The sequence below is a fragment of the Siniperca chuatsi genome, linkage group LG17 (assembly GCF_020085105.1).
Source record: "Siniperca chuatsi isolate FFG_IHB_CAS linkage group LG17, ASM2008510v1, whole genome shotgun sequence".
NCBI classification, from domain to species: Eukaryota; Metazoa; Chordata; class Actinopteri; order Centrarchiformes; family Sinipercidae; genus Siniperca; species Siniperca chuatsi.
In genome coordinates this window covers 9,605,806-9,630,674 of record NC_058058.1, presented here as the reverse complement: position 1 = coordinate 9,630,674, position 24,869 = coordinate 9,605,806, and the positions used below count along the sequence as shown (strand labels likewise).

The window sequence follows — 24,869 nt, the reverse complement described above, 5'->3', positions numbered from 1 at the left end:
CCTGGCCAATTTTAGGGTCAGACAGCTTGCGCCTGAAAGCGCGGAGAACTGAAAGTTCCCCAGTACCGAGATCTTCTTCTGTTGGATTCAAGTCATATTCACTGCCTTCTCCTTCAATCACGACACCTTCTGTCTCTGGGTAACACACATCTTGAGGTCCATCAGAGGGAGCTCCTCTCTCCTCCTCCCTGTCTCTGTTCATCTGCTCTTCTTCAGAGACATACACTCTGAACACATCATAATCCTCATGTCTGACCTCTTCCTCCTCGTCTGATGCATTAACCTGTAAAAGGAATGAAGACTGAGTGAAGTATGTAGTGCTGTAACTAAAGATTTGTTTAGACTATAAAATATCTAAAAACAGTGAAAAGTGCCCATGAAAATTCCCCAGACTTTCCCCAAAATTGGGTGCTTTGTCCAAAACCTATAAGATATTAAATTAGGTGATATAAAACAGAGAAAAGCAGCAAATCATCTCATTTGAGAAGCTAAAATCAGCATTATTTGCTTGATAAATCACATTCAGTGCGTACTAAAATTGTTGGTGATTAATTTTCTTTTGACAGATAATTATAATTAATTATAGATAATTAAAATATCTGGCAGATATTATGCTTGTACTGGTGCTCTAATGTGAACTGTGTTTTCAAAGACAGACACAGAGGATTGAGGATTTTTTTTATTATACCTGAAAACCTCTCTTGTCTCTGTCCCTGTGTTCTCTGTTATCTTCTTCACCTTTTCAGCCTTTTACCCTGTCCTCTATAACACCTACCCTTTATCACACATCACACTTAACTGACAATTTATCGGGACCATTTATGACTCCATATGAAAGTCCCGCAGGGACAAAAGGAAGGAGGAGAGAGCTCACTCTCCCTTGTGTGTGGCCAGGCATTATTCAGGATTAGAAACTGTCCTTAAACTGCTAAGCTTTGTTGCTTTAACTCTCAATAGGACAGACAGATCACCAGTGTGGCAATTAACACCAGTGACCAACCAAAAGCTGGTTAAAGGGACACCAAAACTCTATCTTTTGTGTATAAAATACTTGCCCCTTGTGACACAATATTTTATCCAAATTATATCAATTAAATTCATCAGTGTACTGCAACTTTGTAGCATCTTTTAAATCACTTCTTAAAACTCATTTTTATCGGAACGCCTCCTCTTATTTTAATTATGTTTTTATTCTGTTGTGGTTTTATTTTGTATGCTCCTAATTGTTTTAGTGTTTTATTCTGTGTTATACTTTTAAATTCTACTTTTAACAGAATTCTGTAAGCATTTTTACGGTTTACACTTTGTAACTTTGTTTAGAAAAGTGCTATGTAAGTAATGTTGTTATTATTATCAATCATCATCATCATCATCATCATCATTATTATTATTATTATTATTATTATTATGACATGAAGACTGTAGATTTGTAAATTCAATGTAGATTAAAAAGATACCCTGCTCTCAGGTTTTTCTGTCACACACAAACCTTGATATATGGCTCATCCACCATGGGACTGTCATCGTGGTGTTGACAGCTGCCCTGAACAGACATATCGCCGTTGTTCTCCTCCACTGAGCGTACTACAGGACTGTGGGGGTGCACAGGGGAGGGTCGGCCAGTGGGATGAGATGCAGTTTCAACAGAATGAATGCTTCCGCTGACAATCACCGGTCGAGACTGGTTCTCCTCTGAAGTCATCTAAAGGAAGAAATAGGAAAAACTGATTATGGGAATGCTAAAAACCCATGAAAACGGCATCACTGCAAGCTATGAAAGTGCAGAGAATGTGTTACTGTATGTACAAAATGTAGAAAAACGAGGTACAAGATGTCCATTGGAAAATTACTCCTATCGCAACATACAAAAAAAGATACGCACTTACCTAAGGTTAGGATAAAATTGAAATAAAAACACTGAAGCTTGTCGCATTTTTTACATTGACGGCTTTGATTAATTTACATGCTACAGGGAAAATGAAAGAGACAAACTTTCAGACTTACAACCAAATTAATTCTGAAAAATGTGCAAAAATCCAGAGAATCAAGCAGGGAATTTTTTTCCATCACTGCACAACATATGTATCCACTAGTAAGAATACGATAATCATTTAAAATTATTGCTTTGGATTACTGACCTTTGGTGGACTGGGGTTCTTTAGCTGCACGTACTTCTTCAGGGCTCCTCGGCAGCGCTCCACAATATGCTCCATCTGTAGGTAGCTGGCAGCGGTCAAGTAGTTGACAATCTCCTCTGGGTTAAACTGCAGGACGCCAGTGTAACAAGACTGAAGCAGATCACACACCACTGTGGAGCTGTACAGCATCGACACCTGGATATAAATGTAAAACAAACAACATAAAGAAACAATGTTTTTACTCAGCAGAAGCGCGTTGAAGAGAGACACGCTAACAGTGTGAAATCTTCCTACCTGAAGCTTGGGGGATGGGTTAAGGAGGAACTGGTCCCGTAAGAAGGGCGAGCAGGCAGCCAGCACCACCTTATGTCCCCTGAATGTCTGGTTGTTGCTGGCCACAATGGTGATATCACAGAACTGCTGGCGGGACCTCAGTGTATTCATGTGCTTCAGAGTTGTGTCCCCGTGGCCCGGTAACCGGAAACACAGCATCTCCATCTTGTCTAAGGAGAAATGCAGAAGTATTCATTACAAATAACTCAATGAGGTGGTCTTTAAATTAGAAGATCAAAAAGCAGACAGAAAATGCAAAATGATGACGCAAATAAAAGTCGCTCAAACAGTGTGTTCAATATCCGATACATCACGACCACCTGACCTGAAACGCACACAGATCTATGACGGTTTCAGAATCAGAAATACTTTATTGATCACCTAGTTGAAACTCTTTCATTACAGCTGCTCACTATCACATCAATCCACACAGGAATAGAAGTACTAATAGAATAGAAATAATAATAAAATAAGTCTGCAACAAGACAATTATTTCTAGTAAGAATAAGAGATGTGCAAATCAAAATATAATACACTATAATACAGCTAAGATAAATTAAGTACAAAAGTGGATATAAAGTATAAAACTAAAATAAGTGTAAAGTGCAAAAGTGGATTTACAGGTTGATAAGTATAGTATTATGCTCCTGTCGAGCATAGACAGGGTTTATGTTTGGATAGCTGAAGTCTAGTCAAATGCTCTGGGCACATAGCATGATCATAAAGCTAGTTTTTCTTCCTATGTGCAATCTGGGTTATTTTTAGTTAGTTTAGTTTCACACATATACATATATATTGAGCTAACATGTAAATAATAATAATAATAATAATAATAATAATAATCTTTATTGTCCACAAATGTGGAAATTTGCGACGCTCCTATGTGTAAGTGATATGGCCTGTGAGAAAAACCAGTAATGCTGATATGATGGCCAAACAAAAAGAGCCAGTTATTGGTCATTTAATTCAGGTTGAACAGTAAAACAACCTACGTTCAGAGGATTGTATCACTTGTAATGCGGCTTTAAGACCAAGAAAATACATCATTTTTGCTGTATCATTAATCTATTGCTTATTACATGTTATACTAATGTAATGCAATAGTAGATGGTATCTAGTCTCACATCGCTATATCGATATGTTATTGATAAATGGTCAGCTTTGACTTGAGGGATGTTGAAAAGTTAGCTAACATATGTGGGCGTGAAAGAAGCTACAAAGAAAAACTGTCATTAACTAGCTACATGTCTTTTAAGAGTAGCAGAGTCTATAATAAAATGACACTATTTAGTCTATTGGTGTGCTTGCCGTAAGGTAGGTTGAAATCGATCATAACACCATTGTTTTCCTCCTTTCCTTCTGGCCTAACGTTACCCACTTGTCTGAACGTTAGCTAACGTTAGCTTCTAGTTAGCTTGCTGACCAACCACAGAAATAAACAAAAGCTCCCCAGTTACCGTCAAACTTTTCCGTCACTCACCTTCCCTTCCCTTTTGATGGATGTCTTCTGGGCTTTCTAAAAAAACAAACCTGGCCTCGTTTCAACAGTACAACCGTTGACTAAGGTGCCGTTAGTTAGCCGGTAGTATTTCCACATCCCTGCTTCTAGCTACTACCTCGATTTCTGTTTACTTTTTGGCCTCTTTTTGGAGGTAGAGCATCTCGTGACAACAAATACAAACCACTGGTCTTTGGACACTAAACTGACTTTGAATCGGTTTTCGTGGGAGGCTTATCCTCGCTGTTAGCCGTAAAATCAGAGTACGCACACTGACTTCTGATCAGCGGTTTTCAAATCAACAGACACGGGGGGCGGGGTTCGGGCGATGACGCAGCACGTTTATATACGTTGGTGCCCATTGGGAAACATGTCGGCATCTGAGACAACGACAAAGGTAGCTAGCAAATCCACTGCAACACAAAATTGCATGTTAACGAAATTTTCGTCTGTTTAACCACTCGTAAACACATAGCCTACATAGGAAAACAATGGCAGTAAAGCTGCAGTGTGCCACAATGCAAAATGTCTTTATTTGTCGATTATAAGAGGCCTTTGTTGCAAGCTGTGCTACATTGCTAGCCACATTAGCCTGTAACTAGCTAAATTGCTAAAATGTTGTTAGTGGTTTGCTTATTTTCTCGATTCCTTGACTGTTTACCTCACTATATAGTCATCGCCTTGCGTTGCTTTTATCGAGTTATGAGGTTTTTGTATAATTCGCTCAGTTTAGACCGGTTTTCAAAGCAAATCTTGAGACAAACTGTGCTTTTTGTGAACTGTGGTAGTAATGAGGTAATCCCAGCGAAAATGCAGGATTTTAAGCAGTTAATGTGTGCAATCTCCATTCCTTTTTATTTTACGAACTATTGTTGGCTGAAGGGTTTTAATTTGGTCTGTGTAAAAGGCATGAATGGGCTGATTGATTGATGGCGGTACCTGACGTAACAACAGAGGCGATCAGCCATTGGTTGAAACGTTTATTTTGGAATGGAAAAGGCGGAAATTGGTCACTAAACATAGAATATCAGTAGCTATAAACACATTAACATTAACATACGGTACTATTAGGATTCTCGTTTAACTGACTTTTATTGACACACAATTATTTGGTGCGTGTGTCTGGTGATATAATTTAGATGAGTTACCGCATTTGATCTCATGAAACCCTACACAATTAATTACATCTTGAGTATGTTGTCAGTCAAGCTGATTTACACCAGAAAAACAAATGACAAATCATGTTTTGTTCAGTGACATTCACCTGTAATGACACCCAAAACTAAAACCTGAACCACCAAGTTAGAATTAATTTGATTGTTTCCTGGGAAATGTGTTTTCACTAGCAGTATGTTCTAGGTTATTGTTTTGCCAGTCTACAATAGAGTTTAATATACTTAAAGTACTTGTTAATTACTAGTATGCTAATGTATGATCAGGCAGCTCTGTTGTAGAATCAGTGGACCCACAAAGAAGCACAAGTAGCACAAGTTTAGGGAATATACAATTTTGCACAACATGGTTCACCTCTAAAGTGCAGGCTTTCATAGATATATGTTGCAATATACCTATGAAAGCAGGATGGTGTAACATGTACATGTAGTGTATATTTGTGGTCTGTGAACATATCCAGGTATACCTCTGCATTTCTTTTGATTCAATAACAGTTCTGAAGTTTGAGTGCTATAAATGAATCAACGTGGAGTGAATAAATAGATCTAGTAATCTGTAATCGTAAATATCAATTGTTTTTTAAAGGTACAGATTCATATTTTCTGACATGATATTTCTTGCTATTTGTTGTTTCTCTGCCAGGAGCCTCCTGAAGGAAATGACTCAGAAACACCAGCAGAGGCATTAGCTGGACCAAGTCAAGTAAAGGAGTGTATGTCTATGGCTCATTTATGCAGATTATGCATTAGGGAGATATACTAATGTTTGAAATCTGTGCATTTTAGGTGCACAAATGAACAGAATTATTGTGGGATTTTTGTCAGTACTATTTGTAAAAACTCATGGTGAACTCTGAACTTTTCCAGATAATGCAGCCTCCATCACAGGTGCTGTTGCCAAGAAGACAGAGCCCATGGGTGGTATGCCATCAGTGTTGTCATCTCTGCAGCCTGGGAAGGACGCTTCCAAAGCTAGAGAGGAGGGAGATAAATGGTCACCTGCCTACTCCCCAAGCAAACCTGCTGCAGGTAAGACTTGGATCCAGTCAGCTTTCATCGATGTTGCTGATGTGGTGGCTCTTGAATTACCTAATTTGATCTGTATGATTTGATCCTGAAGCAAAAATTCAGCAGGAAATAATATATTAAGTAGGATATTAACATAATATAAACATTAGAACCCGACCAATATGGGATTTTTGAGACCGATACCAATTTTAGGGGGGAAACATCCACCGAAATGCCTATGCAAAGGTACTCAGATGGCTGCTTTCTTAAACAAATCACTTTATTCAAGAATGCTTCTTTTTCTTTTGTAGTGACACAAATATATTAACACAGGTCTTTTTTTCTGCCTAATATTCTTAACCTGGGATAACACCAGGCACGGCTGCGTTGCGTTATGGTACTTGTCCATAGGATCCGTCATTTGCACGCATTCCACCTGTCAGCGGAGAGTACCTGTCAATCATCTATCGTTACTGGGAATGCTGGGAAGCGGCACGACCCCTTGCATCCAAAAACGCCTCTGTGGACAAGTACCTTTACGGCTGCGATGTGGCCGCCGGAGCTGATTGCTACCATTCTAGACAATGTTTGTGATCCCACCAGACGCGCCGCAGCTGTTTCAGAAGCGGCTCTCGGCGGTGAATAGGCGGCAAGTCTATTTTTGTCTGAAGCCGCATTAAGCTGCACAAAGCAGGTGAACTGGGCAAGAAGTCAGACACAGAAACGGCATAGAGAATCCAGTCAATTTTCTAAATAAAACACCCTGTGCAGACTCCTGGTTCTATATCAACAAAAAACACAACTAAAACAGGCAAAAATAGAAACCATTTAACTACGTAGCCTACTTACCAATTGTAGAAGCACAAAAGTCAAGGAAAATGGACCAAATCAACAAGTCATCAACGTTGGGCAGGCAAACCGCTCTGCTTCTGAAACGCTCCCGGTGGGGTATGAAGCCACTTGGAGGACGTTAAACAAAACCAGCTTACAGACTCAACGTTATAGATCCGTGTCCAGTTGAATCTCGGTGTTGAAAAGAAAACAGTTTTATATCGGCACAGATTGGATAACATATACGCCGATACCGATATATCTGCGATAGGCCAATATCGCCTGATAATATCTGCTGAACGATAAATCGGTCGGGCTCTAAGAAACATACAACATATAAAAATTCTGTGGATATAAGAATATAAATAAAGCAAAATATATTGATAGTGCAAGTTTTCAGTGGATAAAAAAAATTCTGATTGCATCTCACAGGCCCACTGCTTGACAGTTGTGCAATTGAGCATTGGTGGTTACTCATACAAAAGGTGCTGGATGTTCAAGTTTCAAACTGTAATATGTTGCAATTAAATTAATTTGATATCATAACTTAGACAGCTGGTAGCATCTGGTTTCATGTCAGTGGCATAATAATTTTGAAATTTCCCTACAGACTTTGCTTTGCTGAGGAAGATAAACATGTTGATATTATTTTTCTGCAGAGATTTATGTTCCTTGATCCCTCTCAAAGGTTTTACTTATGTGAAAATGAATGTGATACTAATTATTATTATTAAGCTTTTAAAGGATTTTCCAAGCAATTCACAGTAATTGCTTATACCTCCCTCTTACAGGACACGCTGCAAAGTCCCTTCCATCAATGTCCTCCTCTTCGTTGTCCTCTTCTCCTTCTACATCTTCATCGTTGTCCCCTGGCCGTGCAAAGATGAGTGTTTCTGGGCCTGGTAGCAGTAAATCTGTCCCGGCACATTCACCATCCTCCTGCTCCTCCTCCTCTTCCTCTTCCTCCTCTGCCACAGCTTCTTCATCTCCATCTGTCTCCCCTGGCCCACCCAAGATCCACCGGGCCCGTAAGACCATGAATAGGCCTCCACCAGGGCAGGTGAGCCTATATCACCTCCAGCAAGTAGTTAGCATTTGGCATGAATAAAATGTGTACTTCTGTTTTGATTTTGTACCGGTGTTTGGTATCTGACACTGCATTGTCCCAGTGATTGTTGAACCGAGTAACACCATTGAAAGTGTGTTGTGAAATGTTAAAATGTGAAGAAGTCTTCCAGCCACTGACAAAACATACACAGTTTAGCAGTGGTTCATTTCTTTGTTGCAGCCTTTTCATGACCATTTGAGTCACTCACTATTTTTGTTTCACAGATGAGCCACGTGGAGACACCTGTTGCATCTGTGACACATTCAGGATCCTCTGCCTGCCTTTCCTCTGACCCTGAAACTGGTTAGTGGCTGGAGAAAATCCACACTAAATAATGTTTGCCTGTGTAAAATAATCAAATTGCTATGAATAAAAATGAGTTAGAGTGCCTTGTTTAAGTTAAAACTCACTCTGTTGTGGTTTATGTTGCATTTCCATGTTTCCAATAGTTGCAAAAAGAAGAAAACTGGGTAATTTATCTGACAGCACACCTGAGAAGTCTGAGAAGGTTCCAGACGCTCATACTGTGGTAAGATTATGTATTTTCAGGTATATAATTTACACTTTACATAAGGTTTCAGTTGTTAAAATTGTCAATTGCCAACGTCTTCTCTGATTTCTTTCAAAACTCAGGAAGAAACATTATTCCATAAAAAGGCGGAGCCAGAGAAGAGCAACAGCAGTGTGGGGAAGTCAGAGGAGGAAGTAGCCCAGAAAATTCAGATTTCCAGTCCATCCACACGAGATTCAGAAAAGGTGTGAGGCTCAGATTTATTGTCCATTAAAAGTGATCACTCATTGTCAACAAATGCACATATTATTGAGCACAGTGATATATCATGTGTATGTGCTGCAGAATTTTTTATTTAAAAAAAAAACTGAATAGTAATAATTTTCTAAACTTGTATTCCTTTTGTTTCTTGTATAGTTTGAAGATGGAGCAGAAGCAAGGCAGCACACTAAAGACATAGAGGGGTCAGTGAACATGTCAGATCATGTGAGTGATTCTATCTTACTAGCTTGATAATTACTTTATGTACTTACAGCTACCTTAATCTCTTACTGTCTTATAACACTTCACACACTGTTTATACCTGTAGATGTCACTACAACTGTCGAATCATCCTGTACTTGCTTGAAAATACTGGTTGTATAAAAGATGATTAACAGTTTTTTTTTTTTTTTTTTTTTCAATTAGACAACTCAAACTCTTCCTACACCTGATTGGGTCGAGTGCACCACTTGCTCGACTGTTATCTCCCACCAAAAAACAGTTTCTGAATAAATATCAGACAAAAACAATAGCCATGTGAATCATGCTTCATTTTACATCTAGAACAGCAAAAATAGTTAGCTGTGCGGTATGGGAGTGTTAAGAGGTGACAAGTCACCATCATTCTGCAGCAGTTTTTCAATTTGTCCATTATGTATCTGCTCAGGCACAGTCTATTTCAAAACTAAGTGTTCGTAACAAAAACTCATCTTGTGAGCTGTAGTCTGGCTTTTCATGGCTGCTAGCCAGCAGATATACTGTATAAGGACACAAAAGGCAAAAATATTTAAAGTAATGGTCATTTAATGGTTTGGTGCCTCAGTTCCCTACAGTCATTTAAACAGCCATTTTTAGCTCAAAGCAAGCAAAGTTGTATTTGGGTCACATTTACATACTTGGGGGTAAAGATGGTGCTGACACCATAGATAGTGATATCCCGCTAGAATACCGAGGTAGATGCAACACAATGCATACTGTGAAGATTGCAAGTTACTAATTCATGTTTAAAGGTGCCCTGTGGAGTTCTCTTGTAAACAAAGTTGTTTACATTCAGTGTTCAGTGGCAGGAATGTGTATCACATAGTGTGTTTACACGTTCACAATACAGACAACTTGGGGACCCAATCATAAAAACAATGCTCCGTAGTACTACTAGTGGGGGGGGGAAAACCCTCCACAAGATATCTTTAATACCCTCACAAGTGCAATTCCCCTCTTTGTTTAGAGTTATAAAGACAATCACTCTTGAAGTTGTTTTAATAGAAATTTAATTCAGCCAAAAAAATAAACCGCGCAGAATTTTAACCCTTTTTTTCTACCCTTCACAGATATCACATTTATATATTAAGACAGAATTTCTCTCTTACAGAGTTCAGAGTCTGAGACACCGAGAGCCATCCAGAGTAGAAATGAGAGTGAGGAGTCTTCATGGCCACAGTCAGACCAGGACAAAGACAGAAACACAGCTGATGTGGTGGAGACAGTCGAAGGTGAATGACAGTACCTAGTGGGTTTTCTAAAACCATGCTGGTCTCCCACAACCATTAACAAAATTGAATCATGTGAGATGTAGTTAGAATTTTTATTTTTATTTATTTTAACAGAAAAGTCTCTTTAATGTCAAGGTGAAAACAAATCTCTACAAATGAATCTAAATTAAGTACAATGTAAAATACATTACATACTATGACCTACCTAAATCATCACTGGTGCAGCCAGTTGAGGTCAAATGGTAGCAAGTCACATAATAAGCTGAATGAAGATCACCTGTGTCAAGGTGTAATCAAGGTGTGACAAGTGACTTCAGCATAAATCCTCCTGGAGTTTCCCCTCTGGAAACTCTGACCACTGCTTTTCCAATTTCCTGCCAAAAAAAACGACACCATGAAGACAAAGAAACACCCCAAACAAATTCGGTACACGATTATTGAAAAGTACCAATCAGGGGAAGGATACAAGAAAATTTCCAAGGCGCTGAATATCTCTCGGAGTACAGTTAGGACAATCATCAAAAAATGGAAAGAATATGGTACGGCTGTAAATCTGCCAAGAGCAGGCTGTCGTCCAAAACTGGGTGTCTACGCAAAACAGATTTGCAAAGAAGAACGGGAACAGAATGCAGTGTCCAGATGTGCAAAGCTGATACAGACCTGTCCACAAATACTCAAGGCTGTAATTGCTGCCAAAGGTACTGCTACCAAATATTGATTTGAGGGTTGTATACGAATATTTCTTTTTGGGTAGAGATTTTTCTCTTTTATTTTAACATTTCTGTTGATCACTGACAAAAAGCCTGAATTGGATTTCAGTGTTTGTAAAACATTAAAAGGTAAAGAAGAGCGAATAGCTTCTTATTAGTTCTAGCATGTATCGCTCTTGGCTAGTGCTTATAGTGTGTCGTTTGTCCTCAGCAGGAAGGCCGACTGAGTACACTGAGGTTCCCTTGGGTGCTCTGGACATCGCTGCTGCTGACAGTCTGACACTTTCTCCTCATCATGGTGGGTTTATGATAGATACATGTCACTGTAATCTGAATTGGTTGAAATTCCTTCCATTAAGATTTATTCCATAATCATAGTAGTATGAAACAAAAACATTGTTTTCCCAAGAAAGATGTTTTGGGATAATGAAAAGTTGAAATTTTTTATTTATTCTTTTTTTTTTTTTTTAACTTCAAACAGTAGTGACTGCGGCTAGGACCTTGCTGGGCAATTGATTTAGTGTGATTCACAGCTGGAAAATTTTCTGTACACTTAGATTTGATAAAAATTAGGGCTGCGATGCAACTAAGGATTATTTCAAAACTGATTACTCTGACAATTGTTTTCTAAACTAATCGATAATTGTTTGATCTGTAAAATGTCAGAGAAAGGTGAAAAATGCCTGTCACAAGTTGACATCTTCGAATTGTTTGTTTTATCCAACTAACAGTCCAAAACTAAAAGGTATTTGATTTGTTATCATTTTAAACAGAAAAGCAGCAAATCCTCTCAGCAAAACCAGCAAATGTTTGGCATTTTTGCATGAAAAATTACTTAAATGATTGATTATCAAAACAAGTTGCAGGTTAACACCATAAACATTCAAATCTCTCTCTCCCCTCTATAGAAGGAAGCGATGCAGGAGACACAGAGCGGCTGGAGGAGCTCCCTCTGTGCAGCTGCAGGATGGAGGCTCCTCGAGTCGACAGCACCAGCCACCGTGTCAGCAGACAGTGTATGGCCACTGAGAGCATCAATGGAGAGGTTTGTCTCTGCCTTGGCTGTTTTCTACTGTGTTTGTGTTGACTCTGCAGGTACATGTGGCCATTTGAAATTAGTACCATCATGTGCAATATTAATGGTTATTCACAGGTATTCAAAATTATGAAGATTTAGCTTTGTATTGCCGAATTGTGGAATAAGATATTATCTGTCGGGTTAATAGAATTGCTGATCAAAAGTAGGATTCAAGATCAGGCTTTACTTAAAGGTCCAGTGAGTAGGATTTAGTGGTGTTTAGCAGTGAAATTGCAGTTTGCAACCATTTGAATACTGCTTGCATCACCCTCCCCTTCCAAGCATGTAGGAGAAATATAAAAGGTAAACAGCCCTATCTAGAGCCAGTGTTTGGTTTGTCCGTTCTGCAACAATTCGTATTTTCAGGTGATTATACACTAATTAAAACATACTTAGAATTATAAATATATAATATTATATTCCATTTCAGCGCCTCCTAAATGTTACACACTGGATATTTAAAGCACAGTCATATTACTTCACTACTTAGCACCAGATATGTTTCTGTTTTCTGTGTAGATTCGGATAGCAGGACTGTGTGTGCTAGTCTGATAGTTCATAAAGCTCACAGATAACTTTCCTTTAAGCCACATCTCTAACTGTGTAATCTGTTTGTCAGCTGAGGGCTTGTACCAATCGAACTATAAAAGGGGAGACCATGCGGCCGTCCAGTCGGGTGTCCCTCATGGTGCTCTGTGACGTCCATCGCTCACACATGGTCAAACACCACTGTTGTCCTGGGTGTGGCTACTTCTGCATAGCGGTGAGGGTTTAAATCACCTACTGCCATCATTAAAAATACATACAGTATATTTAATGTAATGGACATTGTTCCAGAACTGTTTCCCAATGTTGATGCTGCAGGGCTTTACAAGCTATAACTTAAATGTGGCTTAAAATTAATATTAATGCTCCTCCTCTATCTTACTTTCTTCTCCTTCTCGATATATTACCTTTTCCTCGTTTTCCTCCTCTTTCATATCCTACCTTCTCAACCTTTCTCCTCCTTGACATCATACTTTCTTATCCTCCTCGATATCTTACTTTCTCTTCCTCTCTCTCCAACTCAATATCCTACTTTCTTCTTTCTCCTCTTCGATATCTTACCTTCTTCGCCTCTTTCTACTCCTCTATATCCTACTTTTTTCTCCTCTTTTAGGGCACGTTTCTTGAGTGCTGCCCAGACCAGCGCATCGCTCACCGTTTCCACCGGGGTTGTGTGACGGTGCTGGGCGGTGGGCGCAGCAGATCAAACGGCGGCGGTATGCTTTTCTGTCCCCATTGCGGTGAAGATGCTTCCGAGGCTCAGGAGGTCACTATACCCTCCTTGAGCTCGGCCACAGCCTCCGCGACCACCGTCGTCACCATGTCGGCCTCCTCCACCACCACCCCGTCTCTGCCGCCATCTGCTCCCACGGCACCCTCCCTCACAGCCTCAACAGGAGGGATGAAGGGCGGGAAGATGCCTGAAAGACCCGTCAGGTACGATTGGATGACGTATGAGAGAAGTATTGGCTTCATTGACCTATATAAAATGTAATTTCTTCTGACCTGCACTTTCCTTCACTGCCTCTTCCAGTGCACGTATGCATAGTCATGGCTTGGTAACACTGGCAATGGAGCAGCAGCAGCCTCCACAGCCTGTAGCCTCTGCAGCAACTGTGGCCACCGTTCCCCCAGCAGAGGAGGGAGTGGACAGCGTAGGGCCCTCTCTCTGTATGCCGAATGGGAAACCCATCACCCCCAGTGCACTTCCACCTGGACCCAGCAGGGCGGCGCTGCAGAAGGCCATTCTCACACAGGACACTGAGAGGTTGAAGTTTGGATTTAGATGTTACTAATTTCAGTCACAGTAGGTTAATGGATTGAATAGTGGACTAGATACAATAATTGAGAGATGTAAAAGTATTTTCTAAATCATGTTCTTTTGGAAGTTCTTAGTTCTTATGTAATCTTTAGTTTAAAAATGAGTCTCTTTTGTTTCCTTACAGTATATGCAGTATACTGTATATAAGTGTATATAGTAATTTTTGTGTTGCACTAGAGTGCATGGTGGACGGTTTACAAATATAATCAGTATCTGTTCATAAAATCCCAATATGGGCATCTCCACTATCTGTAGAAATCTGTTGTTAGAACAATTTGTTGCAAACACACAATTCATCTGCAGCCACAGTATTTTGCATGTTGCAGTGAAATTCTGCAAAGCAAGACAAAATATTTCCTGTTTGCTTTAGCTCTTCCAAGGGAAATTATATAGCTTTCTGTGTACAAGAAGACATCAGACAAATTTAGACCAATTATTTGTTGTTTTTGATTTGCCAGGAAGAAGAAACTGAGGTTTCACCCCCGTCAGCTTTACCCTGCTGCCAAACAAGGAGAGGTGCAGAGAGTTCTGCTCATGCTGAGTGAGTGGCAAAAATGCCTTCGCAGTGGACTTGCACTTTTCATTTATGACCAAGTGTTGTCTGTATAAATATAAACAAAAGCTTCATGATAGATCTTATTTTATTTAATCTTATTTTTAAGTACTATCTGGGTTTGATCACACGTTAAAAGTTTCAGTTTATATTTTTTTATATGAAATGTTGACCATTTGTGCAGTTCCTCTTGGCTGCTAATACCAAGATGAGATCATGGTACATTTGTACAGATTTGTGTATTAATACTGTGTGTGTGTGTGTGTGTGTGTCACAGTGGAGGGCATAGATCCAACATACCAGCCTGACTCTCAGAACAGGCGCTCTGCTCTACATGCTGCAGCTCAGAGAGGTCTGCTGGAGGTCTGCTACATGCTCATACAGGTGAGAAATTGGGTCCATTATTAGCATCTGTCTTGTTGGTTTCTTTTCTGTGATTAATACAAATAGTGTAAAGAGGCTATAATTGATTGTTATTATAAAAACTATGTATCAAATGACAACGTGAAAACAACGAGACAATGTGAAAGGGGTTGCTCGTTGAGACGAACCTACACATAATTACCACCTTAATCTGCAGCTCCCCTCACCTTTTACAGAGCTTTATAGCGAGTTTCAGCTCATTGTTTAGCTGTCTGGCCCACAACTTTACTGTTTATTCACTTTTGCTGCTTTCATAGCGTTGTTTTTGGCTGCAGCAGGCAGCTGTTTTCAGAGGAAAAAACTAAACAAAAAACCCCACAGTACACCACCTGCTCAGCACCAAACAGCAGAAAGGCAATGTTGGCAACTAGCTGGTGAACATAGTGGAGCATTTAGCAGCTAAAGAACCAGATATTTTTGTTATGAGTAGAGACCAAAAACAGCTAAAATCGAGTGAATATTGGACTTACATTCACCAGGTGGACAGTAACACAACTCCCAAACTAATGATAATGTCGCTCCATAACTGCTGGATGTGTAAGTAAGCAACTGTTTGCTAAGAACTCACTGTATCAACTTATATCTTAAAAGCGACTAATCCTTTCATTGAGGGTTAGTGCTGACATTATTTAACACAGAGCTCATTATTCGGTCTTGTGCCTTTTGAGGATTATATTTGATTGTATACTGACAGGCCGGTGCTCATGTGGATGCCCAGGACAAAGACCGGAGGACCCCTCTGTTGGAAGCGATCATCAACAATCACATTGAGGTGGCTCACTTCCTGGTCCAGAACGGTGGTTGTGTCTATCACGTCGTGAGTGTCTATTAGTGCCTAAAATAAAAACATAAATGTGAACTTTCAGGGGTTTGGTTGATATGGATTTCAGTCTTTGTTTACGTCCTTGTTCTTCAGGAGGAGGATGGATATACTGGCCTCCACCACGCAGCCAAGCTGGGAAACCTGGAAATTGTTAACATGCTTCTGGAAACGGGGCAGGTTGATGTAAACGCACAGGTAAAGGAAGAGCCAAAATGTCAGTATTTTAGGGCCATCGCATAACCTTTGCATTGCCCTGACAAGAGTTTAACTGATAGGGTTTTGTTTTTAAGGTTAAACGAGATGCCAACCTCGCAGCCATTTTGAGAGTCAGAAATTCACTCCAGAATTTGTTTTGTGAATGCATAGTAACCTCTTTAACATAATTCAACCAATTATGAGGCAAAATCCCTATTTACATCAAAAATCTGTTCACTGAGACCCAGAATGATACTGCATACTGGTGTGGAAACTGATCAAAATAAAAAAAAAAATACTTCAGATTAAGGTCTCATAATCAACCACTGTGCCATTCAACCACTGATATTTATGCAATAGATATGTGATAATTTAAGAAAAGGGCATCGTATCTGCCTCACTGGAAGTGGATCACACTGACTGGTAAAAGGCCAGTGTGGCCTAATTCTGATTCTTCCTGCTGGTTCGTTTCAGGACAGCGGCGGCTGGACGCCTATCATCTGGGCAGCAGAACACAAACATGTAGAGGTGATAAAAGCGCTGCTGAACAGAGGAGCTGATGTCACCATTAGTGATAAAGTGAGTTTCTACCATACAGTGTATGGTTTCTACAAGCAAACACTGATGTTTGTAGAATGTGTTACATGAAAAATGTGTCTTTTTGCTACATTTCTAGCAGCTCCTCTGACTATTCCTGCTATATTTATTTAGCAAAGCTGGACTGGAGCACTGGGCACTGAGTGCGTCTGTGTGAAGGGTGTAAGGGTGATCTTCAAATACTAGATTAAGAAAAAAAGAGAAATATTTTGTTTAAGTTGGAAGTCCAGTGCAAAAACACCACAACACACCACTAGCAATTATTTTCATTATCGTGTAATCTACTAGTTATTTTCTTGATTAGTCGTTTGGTCTGTAGAATGTCAGCAAATAGCATCACAAGTTCCCAAGTGCCCATGATGACATCTTGAAAATGTTTTGTTTTGTCTGATCAACCTCTCAAAATCCAAACATATTCAGTATACTATCATAGAAGACCTAAGAAAACCAGAAAACAATTCACATCACTTTTCTGTCGATCGATTTAATGAAGTAATTGTTTCAGGTCAAATTTTCTCAGACAAGTTTGCTATTACTGCTGCTGTTGGAAACATAAAATGCACCTCTTTCTGTATGTCAAGTGAAAATGTTAAAACTATATACACTCCCTGACAAAAGTCTTGTCGCCTATCCAAGTTGTAGGAACAACAAATAATAACTTGACTTCTAGTTGATCGTTTGAAAACAGAAGTGGCTTATATGAAAGGCAAAGGCCTCTAGATTATGCTTATTTTACCAAAATAAAATCTTATCATGCCTTGATTTTTAATTATTTAATTAGGACAGAGAGGTCAGACTTTGCTTAGACAAAAGTCTTGTCACATCTTTAAAGGATTCAACCAATCACAGATTAGAGCATCACCTGTGACAAATACTGTAATTAACACATTCCCAGGTGTGTAGAAGAAGAACCCCAGCACACCTAACCTTCATTTGAAATGCATCCTGACCTCTGACAGCATGCCAAAGATTCAACCACAGACCAAAGTGCTGATCATCAAGAGCCTGAAGACCAAGTCTCCTGCTGAGGTGGCAGACATCTTTAATGTATCTAAACGTCAAGTGGAGAGGATAAGAAAAAGATTTGAAGAAACTGGTGAAGTTCATGACAGGCCCAGGTCAGGCAGGCCCCGTAAGACTACTGTTCAAGAGGACCGTTTGTTGGTTCGACAGTCCAGGGCCAGCCCTTTTTCAACTGCAGCAGAGCTACAGTACAACTGGTCACCAGAAACCCCCGTATCTACAAGAACAGTTTGTCGAATTCTGTCACACAGTGGTCTCAATGGCCGAATTAGTGCTCAGAAACCAGCATTAAACAGAAGACAACTAAAAAATCGTGTTGCATTTGCCAAGGCCCACAGCATGCAGGAAGGATGGACTGTGGAAAAGTGGCAGAAGGTTGATTTTTCCAATGAATCATCTATTGAACTGCATCCCAATCATCGCAAATACTGCAGAAGACCTATCGGAACCCGCATTGACTCAAGATTCACACAGAAAACAGTCAAGTTCGGTGGAGGAAAAATCATGGTTTGGGGTTACATTCAGTATGGGGTGTGCGAGAGATCTGCAGAGTGGATGGCAACATCAATAGTCTGAGGTATCAAGACATTCTTGCTGCCCATTACATTCCAAACCACAGGAGAGGGCAAATTCTTCAGCAGGATGGTGCTCCTTCTCATACTTCAGCCTCCACATCAAAGTTACTGAAAGCAAACAAGGTCAAGGTGCTCCAGGATTGGCCAGCCCAGTCACCAGACATGAACATTATTGAGCATGTCTGGGGTAAGATGAAGGAGGAGGCATTGAAGATGAAACCAAAGAATCTTGATGAACTCTGGGAGTCCAGCAAGAATGCTTTCTTTGCCATTCCAAATGACTTTATTAATAAGTTATTTGAGTCATTGCCGAGACGTATGGATGCAGTCCTCCAAGCTCATGGGAGTCATACACAATATTAATTATTTTTCCACTGCACCATGACTTTATGTTCTGTACTGTACATTATTTCTTTTAAATGACAAGACTTTTGTCTAAGCAAAGTCTGACCTTTCTTTCCTAATAAAATAATTAAAAATCAAGGCATGATAAGATTTTATTTTGGTAAAATAAGCATAATCTAGAGGCCTTTGCCTTTCATATAAGCCACTTCTGATTCCAAACGATCAACTAGAAGTCAAGTTATTATTTGTTGTTCCTACAACTTGGATAGGCGACAAGACTTTTGTCAGGGAGTGTATACTGTGAATGAGTAAAAGCTATTTCTTCTTGATTCTGGAAGTCCCATACATTTTTCACATAGAGAAATGTTACGTGACTCAGTTGGAGCATTTCTACAGCTTGGATGGACATGAAACTCTCGGTTAAATCATCAGTACAAAGATTAAGAACTCCATTAGAAAATATCTGGTTCTTTGATTTAAAAAGTTGATGGTACAAGCCTATGTGTATATAAAGACTTAGAGGTAGATGGTAACTACGACCACCAAGGTGCATTTCGGCAAGAAACATCCAACCGCCTAGCTTAAAATTCTGTTACATGCGTCGCTTATGGCGGGTGGAAGCTTTTTAAAATTTTTAAATGGAATTTTTATTATCAACACCAACATTCAAACTTCAACAGACATTGCATCTGTATAAAACATACAGGAAATAATCCAAATAGCAGAAACTTCTAAAATGAAAACAAGAAAAATAAGTAAATAAATTAAAAACAAATCAATAGAATAAAATTTAGAACCAAATTATTAAGTGTGTTCAGTAACATTGAGGATATCGTTTAAAGATAAAATTGAAAGGGGAACAGCGAAAGGGTGAAAACACTTGAGGAATTGAGCTTTATCAGTGACAAAGACAAAAATTGCAGAATGGATGTAGTTGCATGAAAATATTTCAGGTTATTACTTTAAACAGTCCTCTCTTTCCCTTCAGGAGCTGAACGTGTGTCTCCACTGGGCGGCATATGCAGGGAATGTGGACATAGCAGAGCTGGTGTTGAACTCTGGCTGTTCCCTCGCCTCAGTTAACATGCACGGAGACACGCCGCTCCACATTGCCGCCAGAGAGGGCTACTTGGAATGTGTTACGTGAGTCAATGTCACAATCACAATCTGTAGCCTCATTTAATGTATGAGTCACACGTATCCTTTGCTTTAACTTGAAGCCACAGCAACCACTTACCACCGCTTACCCACTGGTGTAATAACTTTTCAACCAACACAGACACTAAACAGACACTCCTTATAACTTCAGAACTTGCCTGAGAATCATCATGTTTTTAAATTCTCTTCTATATTAAAATAATCCAGTGATGGTTTTCTGTAGTTTCATGGGTACATTGCAAACAGGAACTGCTAATAGCTAATTCGGCACACTTTTAATGGCGGCAATTTGCCAAAATGTAAGAAATACAGGCTAAAAAACAAAGCTCAAGTCGTAGCCAACTGTGTAAGTCACTGAATCCATGTCTCGATTTTTGTCTGAGGGGCAGCCCACAGTGTCAGAATTTGAAAAGCCCTGCCATATACAACAGTGAATGAAGGGTACAATTGTGTGGGGATGATGTGGATTTTTCTCTTTCTTCTGCAGGTTGTTGCTGTCCAGAGGTGCAGACATTGACATTATGAACAGGGAAGGCGACACGCCTCTCACCCTTGCACGGGCCGACACACCGGTGTGGGTGGCACTCCAGATCAACAGGAAGCTGAGAAGAGGAATAACCAATCGCATGCTTCGGACTGAAAGAATCATCTGCAGGTAGGTGTTTGTTATTTTAATGGAGCTTTGTCTTCAAATGATAAGCTTGTTCTTCTTAACCAGATATTTTTTTCCTCTTTCCTCTGATGTTGAACTTCCTGATTTAACTCCTTGCTTGCTGTTTCAGTGATGTTGCGCAGGGCTATGAGAACGTACCAATTCCCTGTGTGAATGCAGTGGATGACGAGGGCTGTCCTTCAGACTACAAATATGTTTCAGAAAACTGCGAAACTTCAGCAATGAACATAGACCGCAATATTACACACTTACAGGTAAAATGTTAATCAGGCTTTCATTTTAACTTCATTATTCTCTGCCTGTTACACAAACACACACCATTATATATCTTCAATGAAAAATGCATCTCATGCCTTTTTGATCATCTTTACTTCAGCACTGTAGCTGCACTGATGACTGCTCATCTAGTAACTGCCTCTGTGGACAGCTCAGTATCCGCTGCTGGTATGACAAGGTAAATAGAAATGTTTCTTTATAGCCACATCATAAAAGTAATTTGCTCAGAAAATTGGTAGGATTTCATTGAAGGAAGGAACGTTTTTGGCATAATTTTAATACAGGCTTTGATTTTTTAATTTATTTTTTTATTATTATTTTACTGCTTTTTCCTCAGAGTGCTCCAGAGTGGCATATTTAGTAGTCAACAGTAATCATTCAACAGAAATTGACCTTGACTGGCAAAAGAGAATTTCTGTGTGATCAATAAAGATCTGTATAATCTGCAATTATTAGTCACTTTAATGAGGTTTGGTTTGAAAGTCATTGACATCCAAGAGGTCAATGACCAGGATTCATTAGTTACAGGAGAAACTAAAGGAGTGAAACTAATCTCAACTTGTTGTATAACTAATATTTCCAGGACCAGCGGCTGCTCCAGGAGTTCAACAAAATTGAACCTCCACTTATATTTGAATGCAACATGGCGTGTTCCTGTTACCGAACATGCAAGAACAGGGTGGTACAAGCAGGCATCAAGTAAGAACCATAAGTATAACTCATCTAACATAATATTTCTCAACCACATACAGCTTTTTTAACAAATTATTACAGCAACAGATTTCATAGATCAAACCTTCTATCAATTAAATTACCATGTGAAGTGACTGGCTGGAAGGAATCTTGCTGAAGGCAACATTGGAAAAACACTGATAAATGATAAATCAAACTGACGATGAGTAAATCACAGATTATTAACACACTGCAGAGAGAGGCAGCCATGTGTTGCAAACAATTTGCCAAAGCCCAATTTTTCAGCTAAACATCTATTTATTGCCTCTTGCATGACAAGTATCTGCACTGCTTACTTTTATAATTGTTCAGCGTTCTTGGCCACTACAGTCTGAACCCTCATAATATCCTCCTTTTTCCCTCAGAGTTCGTCTTCAGCTCTACAGGACAGAGAAGATGGGCTGGGGAGTTCGAGCTCTGCAGGATATTCCCCAGGGAAGCTTCATCTGCGAGTAAGAGAGGCCCGTCCACCAGGCACACAACAAGTCGCTTTTATATGACAAGTCAGAGGTTAGAAATTAAACTTCTCTCCTCTGTCCACACAGATATGTCGGGGAGCTGATCTCTGACGCCGAGGCAGATGTTAGAGAAGACGACTCCTACCTGTTTGACCTGGACAACAAGGTGAACCTCGTGTTTTTGTTTTTCAGTTTCTGCTATAGAGAAACTGCAAAAAATAGATGACTGTGACAGAAAACATGGGAGAGAGAGCCTGTAGCATATTTCCTGTATAACCGTTAATAAATAACTTTTAAAGTAAATAAATAGCCAGACCTTAATCCATGCTGTCAGTACACACAATACAATTACAACTGCTGAGCTAGACAACCACCTCCCAATGTTTAAGCTTACAGCAGACATTCAGGAAATATTTTCTATGAAAAGTGCAGCGTTAACACTCAATCTGCTGACATTAAATACTTCTTTAATGTCTTCTGCAAGTTTCTCTCGCCTTTGTTGACATTTCTAAAGGTACTGCACTTATATTTTTAACATTTTATAAATCATCACCTCCTGAATTTTGAGACACAAACAAAAAACAAAATAATTGCTGACCTTTACAATCAGTTTTACATTTTGTGCCATGGAGTCAAATTTTATTAGACATCTGCAGCATCTGACACTATTTTTTGTTTTGAAATACTGAACTGCAAAAAAACATACAACAATGACAGTTGTATTCGTAATGGTTGTCTGTCACTGTGTTTTGATGGAGATGTAGCGATACTAGTTTGAGCTAAATGCTAACATAAATAAGCTAACATGCTCACAATGGCACTGCTAACATGCTGATGCTAAGCAGATAATGTTTACCATGTTCATCATCTCAGTTTAGTGTCTTAACATGCGAACATTTGCTAATTAGCACTCAGCACAAAGTACAGCTGAGGCTGATGGGAATGTAAGTATTTTGTTCATAAACAAATTTAACATTTTGACCTGATGATGGCACTAGAGGAAAAGTTTAGGGATAGCCAAAATTGTTATAATTATCCTGAGAGGGGCATGAATGTCTGTACTAAATTTCATGGCAATCCATCCAATAGTTTGAGACATTTCAGTCTCGACCAAAGTGGTGGACCGACCAAACAATCGACATTGCCATCCATAGAGCCACGTCACTAGCATGGCTAAAAACAATTACACAGTATCAATGAAACAAGAAAATGCAGAACAAGCCAAACGTAAAATTGTAAAATATCTGAATTTATTTTACATATGAAAGGGTAGACAATAAAACTCACAATGAAAACCGCTTGTCAAAATAAATCCCAGTGCATACTAATGATAATGCTAATGTAGCACAATAAATCTGTTTTGTTAAATGCTACATGTCAGATATCAGGATCTGCTTATTAAGCACAATTTGTCTGAATAGCGATAAGTTTCTAACACGTTTTTTCTCGTGTTTTCTGTAAAGGATGGAGAGGTGTATTGTATCGATGCCCGTTACTACGGCAACATCAGCCGCTTCATCAACCACCTGTGTGACCCAAACCTCATCCCAGTGCGTGTGTTTATGCTGCACCAGGACCTGAGATTCCCACGCATCGCCTTCTTCAGCTCCAGAGACATCCTCAGCGGACAAGAGCTGGGGTGAGAAGCTGAGGCTTTCTTTTCCTCCTTTCCATACTCCCATCTACCTTTCTTTTACTTCTTCCTCAGTTCCACATTCACCCTCTTTCTTACATCTATATTTCCATTTTAAGTTCCTCGATCCTCATATCTAGCATAATATTTTGCGTTGAAGAGGGTTTTTTTTTTTTTTTTTTTTTTTCTTTAGTCCTAGTTTTATATTTAACAACATATCTGCCTGAAGTCCCGTCCGGCCATAACTTTGAATAAGAACTATACAAATAGTTTTTAACTTCACTGTTCTTGTCTGTTTCATTAGGTTCGACTATGGAGACCGCTTTTGGGACATTAAGAGCAAGTATTTCACCTGTCAATGTGGATCAGAGAAATGCAAGCACTCGGCCGAGGCCATCGCCTTGGAGCAGAGCAGACTGGCTCGACTGGAGGCTTGCCCAGAATCGGGAGCTGACTGTGGGGTGACCATGATGGGAAACTCTTAAAACACTTACCCATGGGGCCTTTGGATTAACCTCATCCGTTTTACATGCGCACATTGACAATGCAGATACACCTTGAGGTTTTTATTAAGTTTAAAATTCTGTGTTTGATGCATGGTGCTGTTTTTTCTACTTGAGATGTCCTTTTTTTTTTTTTTTTTTTTTTTTTTTTCAGCAACTTACCACCTTTAAAGTTGATCATTTCCCCTATGGTAGAGGACATGGGCCTTAACATATTTTTAAACTGTGGGTATGTTTGAAGAAAACAGGAGGTCTTGTGAGTCTTTACATACAGTATGTTTACTGTATATCACTGTCTTTGCCTAGACACATGAAGTTTGTGCATTAGGAGTCTGCCGTAATGTAACTGTCATACATATGTATTTTCTGTTGTGCCAACAAACGCAATGCATTTTTACACAGTACAGTAATGGGGTCAACCATTAGCCCATACTGGACTCAATAAGGACCTGAGGGATGATGGTGTTGTTTTTGGATGATTGTGTTAGCTTTATTTTTATACGTATTGTTTTCTTGATCACATTTAGTTTAATAAATTAGCTCATGAGTTGCTCTTTGGGCTCTTGGCTTAAGTGTGTTGTTTTTTTGTTTTTTTTAAAATCTGTGCTCACAATATGATGTGATAAACAGATCTTGTTTAGCAGCTCTTCTTCCTTATCAAACAGCAGCCAAACATTTTAACGGCATGTAAAGTTATCTTATCCTATGTAAGTGTGTGTGTGTATATTAGTATTAGTATTTAGATGTGTAGTTTTTAGAGTGATGTGACTTGTGGGTTCAAGGCAGCTCTCATCAAGACTGTTGCCTGCTGTATTATCAGCAGGGGCCATTTACATGCAAAGCAAGAGAGAGAGGGTGATGCTGCACTGGGTACAGTCAGAGATGAAATAAAAGGAA

General features: G+C 39.4%; 2 protein-coding genes across 7 annotated transcripts in view; one reads left to right on the top strand and one right to left on the bottom strand.

The window, feature by feature from the left end:
- The window catches only part of LOC122863849 (zinc finger and BTB domain-containing protein 12-like), a 5,740-nt gene extending 1,456 nt beyond the window's left edge, over window positions 1–4,284 (bottom strand). The window contains exons 1-5 of the mRNA XM_044170645.1: window positions 3,952–4,284; window positions 2,433–2,641; window positions 2,139–2,333; window positions 1,490–1,702; window positions 1–283 (exon numbers count right to left, since the gene is read on the bottom strand). The exon at window positions 1–283 is cut by the window's left edge and continues 1,456 nt beyond it. Coding sequence (XP_044026580.1) covers window positions 1–283; window positions 1,490–1,702; window positions 2,139–2,333; window positions 2,433–2,636 — 895 coding nt within the window. The 5' untranslated portion in view covers window positions 2,637–2,641; window positions 3,952–4,284. The remainder of the gene's footprint in view (window positions 284–1,489; window positions 1,703–2,138; window positions 2,334–2,432; window positions 2,642–3,951) is intronic.
- ehmt2 (euchromatic histone-lysine N-methyltransferase 2) lies at window positions 4,276–24,544 on the top strand. 6 transcript variants are annotated; one of them, XM_044170642.1, is made up of 28 exons: window positions 4,276–4,366; window positions 5,785–5,854; window positions 6,009–6,170; window positions 7,772–8,040; window positions 8,313–8,391; window positions 8,538–8,617; window positions 8,722–8,844; window positions 9,017–9,085; window positions 10,230–10,350; window positions 11,275–11,358; window positions 11,969–12,105; window positions 12,758–12,901; window positions 13,298–13,620; window positions 13,718–13,951; window positions 14,464–14,546; window positions 14,836–14,942; window positions 15,676–15,798; window positions 15,898–15,999; window positions 16,474–16,578; window positions 19,528–19,682; window positions 20,185–20,352; window positions 20,480–20,624; window positions 20,747–20,824; window positions 21,230–21,345; window positions 21,744–21,830; window positions 21,924–22,002; window positions 23,300–23,475; window positions 23,774–24,544. In XM_044170642.1, exons 1-28 carry the CDS (start codon window positions 4,298–4,300, stop codon window positions 23,952–23,954), a joined length of 3,669 nt encoding a protein of 1,222 aa, XP_044026577.1. In that variant the 5' UTR covers window positions 4,276–4,297; the 3' UTR covers window positions 23,955–24,544. The 6 variants fall into 6 exon arrangements, with proteins under 6 accessions (XP_044026577.1, XP_044026575.1, XP_044026576.1 ...); XM_044170640.1 differs by having other exon boundaries at window positions 19,510–19,682; XM_044170641.1 differs by having other exon boundaries at window positions 11,272–11,358.
- Window positions 24,545–24,869: the final 325 nt, after the last annotated feature.